Source organism: Equus asinus, chromosome 9, assembly GCF_041296235.1.
Source record: "Equus asinus isolate D_3611 breed Donkey chromosome 9, EquAss-T2T_v2, whole genome shotgun sequence".
Classification (NCBI taxonomy): domain Eukaryota; kingdom Metazoa; phylum Chordata; class Mammalia; order Perissodactyla; family Equidae; genus Equus; species Equus asinus.
Window position 1 is genome coordinate 77775255 of NC_091798.1, and position 12738 is coordinate 77787992.

The 12738-nt window shown below is 50.5% G+C and overlaps 1 protein-coding gene across 2 annotated transcripts; it reads right to left on the reverse strand.

Annotated features, from left to right (window-relative positions):
* Positions 1 to 327: 327 nt before the first annotated feature.
* NR2F1 (nuclear receptor subfamily 2 group F member 1) lies at positions 328 to 10019 on the reverse strand. Of its 2 annotated transcripts, none has more exons than XM_014856991.3 (3): positions 9419 to 10019; positions 6441 to 6968; positions 328 to 1383 (listed from the first exon to the last, which is right to left on the reverse strand). In XM_014856991.3, exons 1-3 carry the CDS (start codon positions 9879 to 9881, stop codon positions 1103 to 1105), a joined length of 1272 nt encoding a protein of 423 aa, XP_014712477.2. In that variant the 5' UTR covers positions 9882 to 10019; the 3' UTR covers positions 328 to 1102. The 2 variants fall into 2 exon arrangements, with proteins under 2 accessions (XP_014712477.2, XP_070373886.1); XM_070517785.1 differs by lacking the exon at positions 9419 to 10019 and adding an exon at positions 7678 to 7815.
* Between the last annotated feature and the right edge of the window lie 2719 nt (positions 10020 to 12738).

Sequence of the window (12738 nt, forward strand, 5' to 3'; positions counted from 1 at the left end):
GGGCCCCAGCCCTGGCCTGTGTGCTCGCCGGCCTGCCCCAGCCTCGGGCCCAACTGTGCGCGGCAGCCTACCACCCACAAGGCTGCGACTGCTTCAGCCGGCAACCAAGGCCCCTGGGCTCCCCGCTAACCCTGGCCCACGCAGAGCCTGGCCCTCTGCATTGGAAACGCCAAGGCAGTGGCTTGGTTTTAGGAAATAAATCTAGCCAACTTGGTAATGGGTCTTAAAAGTTTTCCCCCTCAAACCCCCCATTCTAATAATAATTGGAGTGGAAATTAATTGGAAGCTTCTCTTGCTCTGATGACATCTGTCAAGCAACCAGACACGTGGGTTTTGCTAAATTCTTTTATTTTTGTTTAAATTTTCACTTCAATTTTAATTCTTGAAGAACAGCCTCGACAACATATATCGCACTCATTATAAGAAGCAAAGGGTTATATCAAAAATTATTAGTATAGAATCACAGGAAATCTGGTTTGGAACCAGAAAAAAATACAAAACAGATATAGATACATAGACACAGGACAATTTTTTATAATTATTTGGAAAATGTTATTTTCCCCTAATTCTTGTTTCCTTTTTTATGTGCATACGATGTTTAAATTTTACAAAAAATGAAAATAAAGACTAGTATTTTACAAAATGAATAACAATGTTTGGGGTGGGTGTGTGTTTCTACATAGGATTCAGTCCACTTCCATGTGTGTTGTTTTCTGTACAGAATATATCCACATCCGTCCGCAATAAATCCTGGAAGGTCCATTAGTCTCCTTCTGTTTTATTAAAATTCTCATGGTCCTCTCTTCCAAAATTTTTTTTTTTTCTTTTTCTCGGCAGACACAAGGTCCTTTTTCTTTCCTTTCCAATGTGTTCACAGATCTGATCCTTAAAGAATCTCTTATTCTCCTGGTTTGCAGCTCAGGTTGCATTTCTGCAGGGTGAGCTGCTTCTGTCGTCCCGGCCCTCCTCCCCCCTGCCAGGCCTGCCCGGCCCCGCTGCCCTGCACCGGCTGCCCAGTGTCCTGGAGGCTCTGGAGTCCATGGCCCCCCGCAGGTCCTCTGAGTCTCTAGGGGGACGGGGGCAGGTGGGAAGTGCCCAAGGTCTAGGAGCACTGGATGGACATATAAGGCCAGTTGAAGCTGCTCCCAGACAGTAACATATCGCGGATGAGAGTTTCGATGGGGGTTTTACCTACCAAACGGACGAAGAAGAGCTGCTCGATGACCGAGGAGGACACGGTGCGCAGGGAGGGCAGTCGCAGCAGCAGTTTGCCGAAGCGGCTGGGCTGGTTAGGGTACTGGCTCCTCACGTACTCCTCCAGCGCGCATTGCGACTTCTCCTGCAGGCTCTCGATGTGGGCGGCATCCGACAGGCCACAGGCATCTGCCCCAGCAGCCACAGGAAGGAGAGACAAGGGGAGGGGGCACATGGTTAGGTCAGCCAACAGCAAAGGCACAAAAAACAAGCCGTTAAAAAAAATTTTTTTTAAGGCGACAGGAAAAAAAAAATAGAAGGAAAAAGAAAAGAAATTCTCGCTTCCATGCCTCCCCACTCCTTCACCATTCCCTGCCCCCAGCCCCCAATACAAATAAAATAAATCAAACCCCCACCAAGCCTAGAGGAGCTGGAAAAAAGCAGCACACACATGCAGAGGCAGCAACCTCTCTAGTCCCTTTGTTTTTCCTCTTTCACCTTTGGATTAAATAATGTACGATGCTAGAGCCATGTTTGCTGTGCGTAGCAAACTGTCCTCCGCCTGCAGGGGAGCATCTTTCTGCTGTGCTAATTACAGGGAGGACTTTTGCCCCTGATTTCGGAGTGATGAGGAGCCCTGAAGAAATATGCAGCCTGGAGGCAGTTCTTAAAGGCTTTGTGGAGTCCCCCACTCAAACCCAAATGACCCCAACCAGAAACCTCAAGGAGAGCCTAGATTGTGTAGTGAACAAATACATGGGAGGGGATAGGGAATCATGCGCTGGCAGTGCCTGGAATCAGATCAAGCCCATGCTGTAGCAATACAGGACTTGAGATCCACTATCTATGCAAGCAGGAACTCTGCAGCAAATCCTTGGTGAGGGTGTACACTTCTATCTGTGCCTCAGATCAAGTAATTGAAAATTGGTCACATCTCTGTAAGCTGTATAATAATCAGGAGGAATATGGCTCAGTTACTCCAGGCTGCAGAAAGGAGACATCTTCAGCGATCAGACACAAAGCTGGGCTGGAGGCAGCTGCTGCTGCTGCTTCAGAACTGGGAGGTGGGGAGTTGAGGGGGGATTTGGTGATAGAGGCTTCCCGTGGCAGGACCAAGGCAGAAAAAGGCACCTACATACAATGACAGCCACTCAAAACCTGTGTGTTTATCTCCCATCAACCAAGGCTCTTCTGAGTCTCCTAAAAATATTTCAAGACAGTTTCAATATTTCAGATTTCAATCTTTCAAGCAGTTTATACTATATCAACTAACTAGAGGCAAGCACATGGAAAGGCAGGTGGAATCAGAGGAATGAAGTGAGGGCTTCCTCTCCTAGTTCAAACACCTGTGTTGTTTCTTATATTAATAATAATTATTTTTAAAAAAGGAAGATCACAGAGGAACCTTTAGCCAGTCAGGAAGTTGACTAGAGATCAAAGGCAGAGTTTGCTAATATATAGATCTGGGAAGAAATTCATGCATGGCAATGTCCCTAAAAGGACATAATATAATTGTGGATGGGCAAGTATGACCCTAAGAAGACACAGCAAATGATTCAAAGTGAAACCTGTGTTTGCTGAGTTTCTGAGCTTCATGTCTTTATATTTCAAGGACTGCGATTTACAAAGCATTCTAACACCTTCATCTACAAGGCTATGGCCTTGAGCAAAAATACAAATAAAACTAGTGATAATTCAAGAACTTCTGAGGTAAGTCTCCTTTGACCCCACATCCAGACTGGGTTGCTCTCAGATGTCTAATTACTCCAGCCAGCCGCTTGGGTACATCCACACTGGCCTGACTTGAGAAGCCAGTGAGATTTTATGGCTAGCAGGACGATGGCAGGAGCACTTTGGGGCTTCGCTGCTTAGAGAGGGGACCCTCAGGTCTGCCCTTGGCCCTGCTTGCTAACCTGGCTCCAGTGAATGGCCACCATGCAGACTCATATTTACATATATCTTGCTTTCCATGCATTATCTGCCCATTATGCCACAAGATCCCTTTCAGCCTCAGACAATGCAAAATGAAAAGGACCCACTGATACCCCAGCAGATTTTTTTAAAGACCCATATGGCATCCCCTCAGGTCCGTAAAATATTTATCTGATATTTGCGATTAGGGCCCCCAGAGTGCAAGGTCACTACCCTTCTCCCAGCTAAACCACTCCAAGGGAGAGAAGCCCAGGAAGGGTGTGCTTGGCCCCTTGTGCTGGCTGCTTCGATTTCTTGCCTCCTTTGAAGGCAGAATGCCTGTAGCTGGGCCCGGCTGCCAGGTGCCAGGCCGCCACCCCTGTGGCCTCCCTCAGGCAGGAGCCCTAGCTTCGGCCCAGCTTCCCACTCCAGATATTCATTCCCACTCTGGATATTCTTGCAACAGGATTCCCCCACGTGTGGACAGACAGGATGAGCTCTCGGATCGATTGGGTGGTTGTGGTAGCAAAGCTAGGGAAGCAGTACATATTTACACTCCATGAGTTACACTCCAGATCAGAAAAGGAGGCAGAACGTGCAAAACCCATGTCTTGCTTTTTATATGATAGTGTCGATGTGGGAGCCCTCAATATTTCTTCTACAGTATATGGAAAAGAAATTATGTAAATAAATAACCATTACCGCTCAGGCCCTCCCAGCTTAGCCTTTGTAGTGCAGAGAATGTATTTCATGTTGTGCATTCAGAAGAGTTTAGTGTTCAGGAAATATAGATGTAATCAGCTGCCATAACTAGAAATCAAAGTTATTGTTGTGCTGAAAATGGATTTATTGTATTTATGTTAACTAGATGGCTCCTTTCAGGGAAGGTCTCATTTATTTGAGAGAATATTTAGGTGTATGAATTAATGAATTTTTTAAAAAAGTAAGTTCAGGTCACGACCTAGTCCTTGGATGCTGTCCAGAATATTAAGGATTAAACATACCATCCGGAGGCCAAATGTGAAAACCACCACAGGGAACTCCCGTGCCAGCTTCAAATCCTTAGCTGGAGCAAACCTCGTTGGATAATATGTCTAAAACTGTCTTTTCCATCATTCAAAGTTTGCTTAAAAGTTGGATGACTTTGAGAAGGCTTCCCATGAATTCCCTTCTGGCTAGTAATCAAAACAAGTTTAGTCAAAAGTGGAAATGTGTTGTATGGAGGAGGGGGTGAATTACTACTGACAGCTCTATTTCCATTTTCAGATATTCTCCTTGCAATTTTCCAACAAAATAATGTTATTGTTCACTTCTCGGCCTCCCTTGTACCTTGAAGACTCGGTTCAAGAAACTTCTTTGGGAAAACTTTTTTTTAAAAGGAACACTTTTCACAGGGATGTTTTAGGATGGAAAGTTGAAAGAAAAGCATGAATAATTCCACAGTCTTCCCTGCAGCCTGCACAGTCCTCGCCTCTCTCTGGGAAAGGGCATGAGATCAGAAAAGTCAAGGGGGTTCAAAGAACCTTAGGGGGGACCAGGAAAAGGGAGGGGAGACCTTTCTCGAGAAGACGTCTGTCCAGCTCCAAGTCACATTTCTGCTTCAAGACACCTCACTGGATGGGATTTTAAACCCCAGCTTCCCTGACACTGGCTCGCTTCCTGATTAATTTGGCTAAAGAGCCGGGTAGTGGAGAGCCAGCCAGGCCCCAGGCCTGCCAGAGCTAAAGCAGCCCAGTCGCTGCTTCCCAGGCTCTTTGTCACTTTTGAAAAACACGTTTCCATCAAGAAGACTTATTAAGATAAAATGCATTCAAACACCGAGGAGGCTATTCAATAAATCTTCCATTTGTTTTAAGGTTCACACTTTATCCTCTTGCAAAGAATAACTCCCTCTCCCACTAGCAGACCTGCATTTGCACTGAAAGTAAAAGGGGGGCAGTCCAAGTCCACGGCTCTGGCCACCCTGCATACAAATGAGATGCTCTTGTCTAAATAAATTATCTGCTGTTCCAATCGATATTAATACTACATTTGCTACATTACAATATTGTGCAAATTTAAGAGTCATTTTAATACAATGTAAATACGATTCTTCACGCATGAAAGCCAAGAAATATTGATAGATTACACCACTGCTTACTGCTCAAGAAGGCCTTGGGAAAGGGGTTTTGCCATCTCTGCTCAAGAATGGTTTTAATTTGGCCTTTGGAGGTCCGGGCTCTAGGATAGATTTATTAGGATGGTTTATTTGTTCTCTGAATGGAGAAATTAAAAACAATAGTGCCAATAATGGTGGTAAAACTGCAGCTAACCCAACTCACAGTGGGCAAGGCCCGGGACCCAGTCTGAGCAGCTCTGCTCCCCACCAGCCTCCTTTCTGGCTTTGTTTATATTTCCCCCCATTACCTGCTGTCCCGGGTGTTTATATGTTTCCCTCTTGCAGGTTACAATAATAAAAGGCGGGCAGTGTTCTCAGAGGCTCAGACCAGAGCCTTCAAAGGCAACGTTAATGCACTTTCCTGGAAGTTAATTTGAACCATCTATCATAAGAGAAATTGTTAACATGCATGTTACCACCGCCTACATTTAATTTGATATTTTTAAGGCACTCTGTTAAATTTCCAATGTTCGTGTGTTTTGCATGGCTATGAGATTTATCTCCGGGGCGGGAATCCTCCCGTACTTGCGGGCTCTACAGTATTGCTTTTGTTTTTTATCTTTCTTGTTTAGATCGAATCCGTTTTTTACGACCCTCAATAACCTCAGCAACTGCAAACATGAATGGTTTCCGATAAGGGAAAATCAGGCAGCAATAAAGCGGGATTATTTATGATTTATTTGCGAGTATTCTTCTCTTTCCACCTCTGTGTGTGTCTCTCTGTGTCGGGAAACTCATCCAGGGAGCGTGCCACACAGAGGAGAAAGCCACATTCCCACGTTCTCTTCCTTCCCTCTCCTCCCACGGAGACGCTAAGCTCTGGCACACACGCGCCGCGCACACACAGACACACCGCACACGCGAGCACCCAGCCGCCTCCACGGCACCGCCTCCCCCCGCACCAGACACGCGCCCGCCGCCGCCGCGGCCCCGCGCTGGGGGCCAGGTCGCTCGGCCGGCCGCCTGCCGCCCGCATCCCCGCCGCCCCGGCTCCCGCACGGCCGCGCTCCCAAGATGGCAGCGGCGCCGCCGGCCGCGTCCCGGCGCGGGGACCGGCCAGGCCCGAGGGCCGGCGGGGCGGCGGCGCGGCGGGGCGCGGGAGGCCGGCCCACGCGGGCGGAGTGGGGCCTGCGGGCGCTCCCGCCCCGGCCTGCCCTCCTGGCGACCGCAGCCTCACCTGACGTGAACAACACGATGGCTTTGAGGCAGCTGTACTCGGCCGAGTCGACGTGCAGCGCCTTGAGCTTCTCCACCTGCTCCTGGAAGATGCGGATGTGGTCCATGAAGGCCACGACGCGGTCGGCGGACATGGGCGAGGCGTGCAGGCCTGCGGCGGCCAGCAGCGGCGCCACGTGCAGCGGCATGGAGCACTGGGCCGCGTTGAGCACGAACAGCTCGCTCCAGGTGAGGCGTAGCAGGGACACCTGGTCGGTGATCTGCAGATCCGGGAAGAAGGGGATGTTGCGGGCCCACTCGACGGCGCTGAAGAGCAGGCGCGCGGCCAGCTCGCAGATGTTCTCGATGCCCATGATGTTGTTGGGCTGCATGCATTGGCTGCCGTAGCGCGACGTGGGGTAGGGCTCCGCGCGCAGCAGCAGCGAGATGTAGCCGGACAGGTAGCAGTGGCCGTTGAGGGGGTCCCCGTTGGTGAGTGCGTACTGGCCTGGATTGGGTTGGGTTGGAGGCATTCTTCCTCGCTGAACCGCTGACAAAAAGAAAGAGAGAAAAGAGGCAATGTGCATCCAGGGGGCTTGCGAACACCGCCGCGCCCGAAGAGAACACCGCCGCGCCCGAAGAGCACCCGACACAATGCGGAGGCTTTTCCCGCAGCCACCGCATCTTCTCTCGAGCTCGCTCTCACTCACAGCCCACCCTGGGAGGAAATCTGGGGTGAGGCCCTCCGGCTCCGCGGCTCCACATGCCCAGCCATCGCCTGCGCCCCTGGCCACCCTCGCCCTGCCAGAACTAGGCCTGACTTCAGGGCCCCCAGCCCGACATGGCCAAGAAAGTGCCACCCAACCCCTCCACCACCAGGGAGTAACACACAGATTAAGGAAATCCCACTCACCCCTCCAGAATGGAACAAATCAGGGTTCAAAAAACCAAAACAGAACAAAACAACAACCAGGCGAAACCAGAGAAAGCTTGTGATTCTAGGTAAATGCCTAGCTGCCTCTTCATTTGCAAGCAAGCAGCGTTTTGCTCAAAATGTTTCCATATTCTCTAAAAATGCTATAGAACTATCCTTAAAATAGTTACAAGTTACATACCCTACTAACCACTTACAACTTTTGAATAGAAAACAAGTATCCTGCACCCCTCCCCTATCCCCACCTCCCCATCGCCCCACACAGAGTTCTCACTATTAAAAGAAACACAAAATTGAAAAATTTCAAGAAAAGAGTTGAACTTACAGTAGCCAAACATTATTGAAAAAAGTGGGAAATATAATTAATGTCTGTCCTGCGCGGTGCCACTGCAACCTGCAGCCAGCTTTTGCCCAGTGAATGCACGAGCTTGCAACTGCAAAAACACTGGATTCATTAACCATCTGAATGCAAAACGTAAGCATGCTTTGAGTTCTTAAAGCCGACCAAAGTTTTTTTTTTTTTAATGTGTATGTTTTACTTCAACAGTGCCAGCGTTTTAAATTGCCATGTAAACAAAGACAACTTTAGGAAAAGTTAGGGCTACCGAACTCTCCCCCCAACAAATTAATCTAGATATGTGCATGTACACGTAGCTGTCTTATTTCAGGTTGTGCACTATTTTCTTAAGTTTCCTTAGATTCTAATTTTAATGCAAGCCCCAATGCAATTGAAGCTCTTGAAACATAATGGCTAGAATACTTTTTTCTAATTATGGTTTTGAACTTGGCAGTTATTTTTCAATTAAATGAGAGCACAATTCAAAGTTTTTTTTTTTTTTTTCCAGATGCCTACAAAATCTCCCTGGAGCTAGAAATGAAGTCGTCATATTTGCCTGCTCCCTGAGATCTGAAGGAATTCAATTTCTTTTCTTGTGGCATATAAAATATAATTTTAAAGTCAATTACAAGAAGGAGTAATCTGCATTCTGCAAAATTGACTGGTTCGCTAATTTGACTATAAGACATCCTTAATGATTGTCAGGAGATAAACTTTAACTGTAAGCAGCTAAATATATTTATAAGAAAAGTGCTGCATCTCTTGCTACATGAACATGAAGCATATCTAAATACAACATCAAAAGTTGTGTTAAAAGAAACCAAACCCATACAACACAGGGATTAAATGATGTGGAAGCTCATGCCAGCTGCAGTGTGTGCGTTATAGCCAAATCAGAAGGATCGGTAAATGCCGTTGTAAATTGTAATTTGTATGCAGTATTTAAGCAGAGGGTGGAGTTTGATGAAGAAATAAAATGAGTATCATGCTTTTAAAAAAATGACACAACTATGAAAGCACGGTTCAGTCACAAACTTTCCTTTCAAAGTAGAGGGGTGAAAACAAGGCCACAGCTCTGGAGGAGGCGGCCCCAGCTCGGTGAAGAGGCAGGGAACCAGTGAACAGTCCAGAAGCCCCCCTTCCCCCCTAATTAGACCTACAAGTGCAATAAATCTCGCTCCTTTTTTTCCAGGCTAAGCTTCCAAAAGGATGATGCAGCAATGAGTCTGTGGTTCAGGGTACTCCAGTCCCTGGCCCTCCCCCATTTTAAATAAAGAGTACGAAGAAGTGAAGGAGAAAGTGGAATGAAAAAACACAGAAACAGAGTTTTTTCTGGGGGAAATAAGCACCCCTCCCCAAGTTCATGCCAGCACAGACCCAAGCATCCTGACGCACACGCGGAAAAGAGACACACACCGAGCACATCCAAGACAGAGGAAGGAAGGGGATTTTCAGCCACAGCTCGCGATCCCAGGGATACAATCCTGAGCAGGCAGCGGGCGGGGTGGAGGAGCCGGGGAGAGGAGCGCAGGCCGGGAGGGGGAGGCAACGGCAGCGAGCTGGGAGGGGGGGACGCCGGGGGAGGAAGGCAGCAGGGACAGGGGAAGCTGGGACGGGCCAGGACCGCAGGAGCCCCAGCCCCATACGCAGCCACCCCCACAAGAGAGAAAGAAAGAGGGCCGGGGAGGCGGGCGAAGCTCAGGGAGAGAAGCAGAGAAGAAATATTCACCTTCCCGCCTCATGCCCACTTTGAGGCACTTCTTGAGGCGGCAGTATTGGCACTGGTTGCGGTGGTGCTGGTCGATGGGACAGTTCCTGTTGGCACGGCATGTGTAAGTTAAGTTCCTGCGGACGCTCCTCTTGAAGAAACTTTTGCAGCCCTCGCAGGTGAATTGGCCGTAGTGCTTGCCGCTCGACTTGTCCCCGCACACCACGCATTCGATGTGCTGCTGGCTCTGGCCCGAGCCGGGCGGGCCCTGGCCCTTGTCCCCTGCCGTGCCGGGGGTGGCGGGCGCTCCAGGCTGGCCCGGGGTCTGCGGCGTGTGCGGCGCGCCCGAGCCCGCCTGCTGCTGTTGCTCGCCGGCGCCGCCGCCGCCGCCGCGGGCCGCCTGCGCTGCGGGGTTGGGGCCGCCGGGGTTGCCCCCGGCCACGTCGTCCTGCGGATCTCGCCAGCTGCTAACTACCATTGCCATATCTTTGGGCCCGGGGAGCGCTGGGGGGAGCCGAGCTGCTCGCCGAGGGCCGCGGGGCGCGCGGGCGCGCTGGGAGGGGAAGGGGAAGGGGAAGGGGGGAGGGGGAGGGGGCGGGGGGCCCGCCGGGCGCCCCGGGGTCGCGGGAGCCGAGCCCGAGCCGGGCACCGGCCGCTGCCTCCGCCGCCGCCGCCGCCGCCGCCGCTACTGCCTCGGCCGCCCCGCTGCTGCTGCGCGCCCGCCCGCCCTGCTGGCGTTTTGTTGTGGTTCCTGCTGTTTTCTTTCTCTCTTTTTGCAGCCCCCCCAGGCTCTCAGGCTCCCCCCCCAACACCCCTGCTCCCCTCGCCCGCTCCCCCCGCGCTCGGATCCTGGGGGGGCCACGCTCTCCTTCCCCCCCCCTCCCCACCCCCCCCAGCGAGCAAGCTCCCTTCTCTCGCTTTTTTCTTCTTCCCCAAGTTGCAAAATCAGAAATGGCACAGGCGACAGCCGGGAGCGGCGCGGGGCGCAGCGCCGGGGGCGGCGGGCATGGGCCACGGCGCGCGCACACACTCGCCCTCCGCCTCGCCCGCACCCCCGCGCACACACACACTCGCACACACACTCGCTCACCCGCGCCGGGCGCCCGCCCGCCCGCCCGCCGCTCGGGCTACGCGCTGCGCGCCGGTTGAGCCGACATAGAGGAAGCCGGCGAGGGCGGCGGCGGCGGAGGAGGTCGCGGCTGCAGGCGCCGCTGGAGCTGCCGCCTCAGCTGCAGCGGCGAGCGCCGCTGGAGGAGCTGGGGCCCGGGCCGGAGTCCGAGCAGGAGTCGGGGCCGCAGCCGGAGCGCAAGCCCGGGTCCGGGCCGCCGGCGCCGCCGCCGCTGTCCCGGCGGGAGCCCTCGCTGGGCTCGGGATTGAGGCGAGCGCGGTGAGCCGAGCAGGGCGCGGGGCGAGGCTGCCGGCGGCGATCAAGGCGCGCTCGTGTCTGGGGGCCAGGTCCAGGGCCGGACGCAGCCAGCCATTCAGGAAGGCAGCGCTGGAGAGCGGGAGGCAGCCGGAGAGGAGGATCACACACTTTGCTCTTTTTGTTGTGCCGGTGGCGCCGGGCTCTCGCCGCCTTCTTCTTTCGGGAGGTGAAGGAGGGGGAGAAAAATACGAGATAATTCACGCCGGCGACGAATTCACAGCAAAATAGAAAAAATAAAAATCAGAAGAAAAAGAATTGCAAAAAAAAAAAAAAAGCGAGAGAGACATCCAAAGTAGGTCGAATAAATAATCCTCTTCTTTTCCTCTTTCTTGCTCCTTCTTCTGCTTCTTCTGCTATAACACACAGAGCTAGTTAAAAAAACCCTGGAGATGGCCCAAAAATGTTCTTTTTTTAGTATTTTAAATAAGTGCTCTTCAGCCGGGAACCAACACCCTCCCTCCAAAAAAAATCATATATGTATAAAATAACGATAAGAAGAATACGAAGGGGTGCCTCCTCCTTTTTTTTTTTTTTTTTTTAAGTTTAGCCCTCTCTCTTCTGCCGGAATGGAGTAAAAGAGACAAGGAGGAGGGAGAAAAAGGAGAGAAAGAAGAAGAAGACGGGGGAAACAACTAATAGAATATGTAAGAAAAGAGAAGGGAGAGAGGAGAGAGGGGAAGAGAAGAGAGAGAGAGATTGAGAGAGAGAGAGAGAAAGGCGGAGGAGGAGAGAGAAAGAGAGAGAGAGAGTAAGAGAGAGAGAGAGAGAAGAGAGAGAGAGAGACCCCAAAATTGAATGCGTTTAAACGGGAGGACTCGCAGAGCAATGTTTCCGAAAAGGGGATCTGCGCGAATGTCTGTATATAGTGAACTTTGACACTACTATTGAAACTGACACGTTTCTATGGAGATCGCTGCCTTATATGGAGCTCGTGTCAAGGAGCCAAGAGAAGGGCTGCTGGCAACTGATAATCAAAGGCGACTGACTGGTCAGAGCCCTGAATCGGGGGGAGAGAAAACGGGAGGCTAAGGTTAGCCAAGCCTCCCGCACGCCATTGGTTGGAGAGCCCCTCCCCCTCCTCTTTTTCTTTCTTTCTTTTTTCCCCTCCCTCTTAGCTACCTACTGACGGGCAAGGCGAGGGGAGGAGGAGAGAAAGTGAGGGAGGGGGGTGTGCTTCTGACAAGCGCAATTTACATTGAGATCGCCCTGCGCTGCTATTTACTCTGAGACCTGATTAGTATGGGTCGTCTATGGTCACACACACACACACACACACACACACACACACACGAACACGAACACCAGAGGGGGAAGGGATGGCGAGGGGGAGAACGCTTTGCAGTGGGTAAAAAAGAGAATTAGAAGGAAATGATTTTGATCTCTTCTGAAAAGTTTTTAAAATTAGATTTTATGAGCATGAAGAGAGTGTCATTGAAGATGTTAGGAAAAATTTTAATGAGAATTAAACTCTCACCATTTTAATGATTCGTGAAATATGCTGGGTTTGAATTGTTTTCTTCTTTCACATATAAGCGCAATCCAAGTGTGGATTCTGCTCATTTTATATCCTTTTAAGAAACAGGGTAAGGACTTCCTGTTTTTTGGTCCAAAGTATATCTTGGTTTTAAAGGTTTAATTATGACTCCTGGAATTTGCAGCTATTGCCAGAAAATCAATCTGAATAAACGGTTCCTATTCATCCTAAAGATGATTTTAAAAATAAACTTTCCAGTCAATCCTATTTTTCCTTCTTCTTTCTTTCTTTTTCCCCCCTTGGTATCAGGCTGTTCCGAACTCCAAATTACGCTTCAATAATTATTAATAAAACAGTAGTAAGTCAGGGGAGGGGTGTTAGAGCAGCCAAGTCAGAGTCCTAGGAAAAGAGAAAAGGGGCGAGCCCACGAGAAGGGAAGAA

What these genes read in the sequence shown, in the direction of transcription:
- NR2F1 (XM_014856991.3), bottom strand. Translation starts at nt 9,881, where the DNA reads ATGGCAATGGTAGTTAGCAGCTGGCGAGATCCGCAGGACGACGTGGCC. An exon ending in AGTGGGCATGAGGCGGGAAG is followed by an intron (nt 6,969 to 9,418) that starts GTGAATATTTCT and finishes TCTTTTTGTCAG; the next exon opens with CGGTTCAGCGAGGAAGAATG. An exon ending in CATCGTGTTGTTCACGTCAG is followed by an intron (nt 1,384 to 6,440) that starts GTGAGGCTGCGG and finishes CTGCTGGGGCAG; the next exon opens with ATGCCTGTGGCCTGTCGGAT.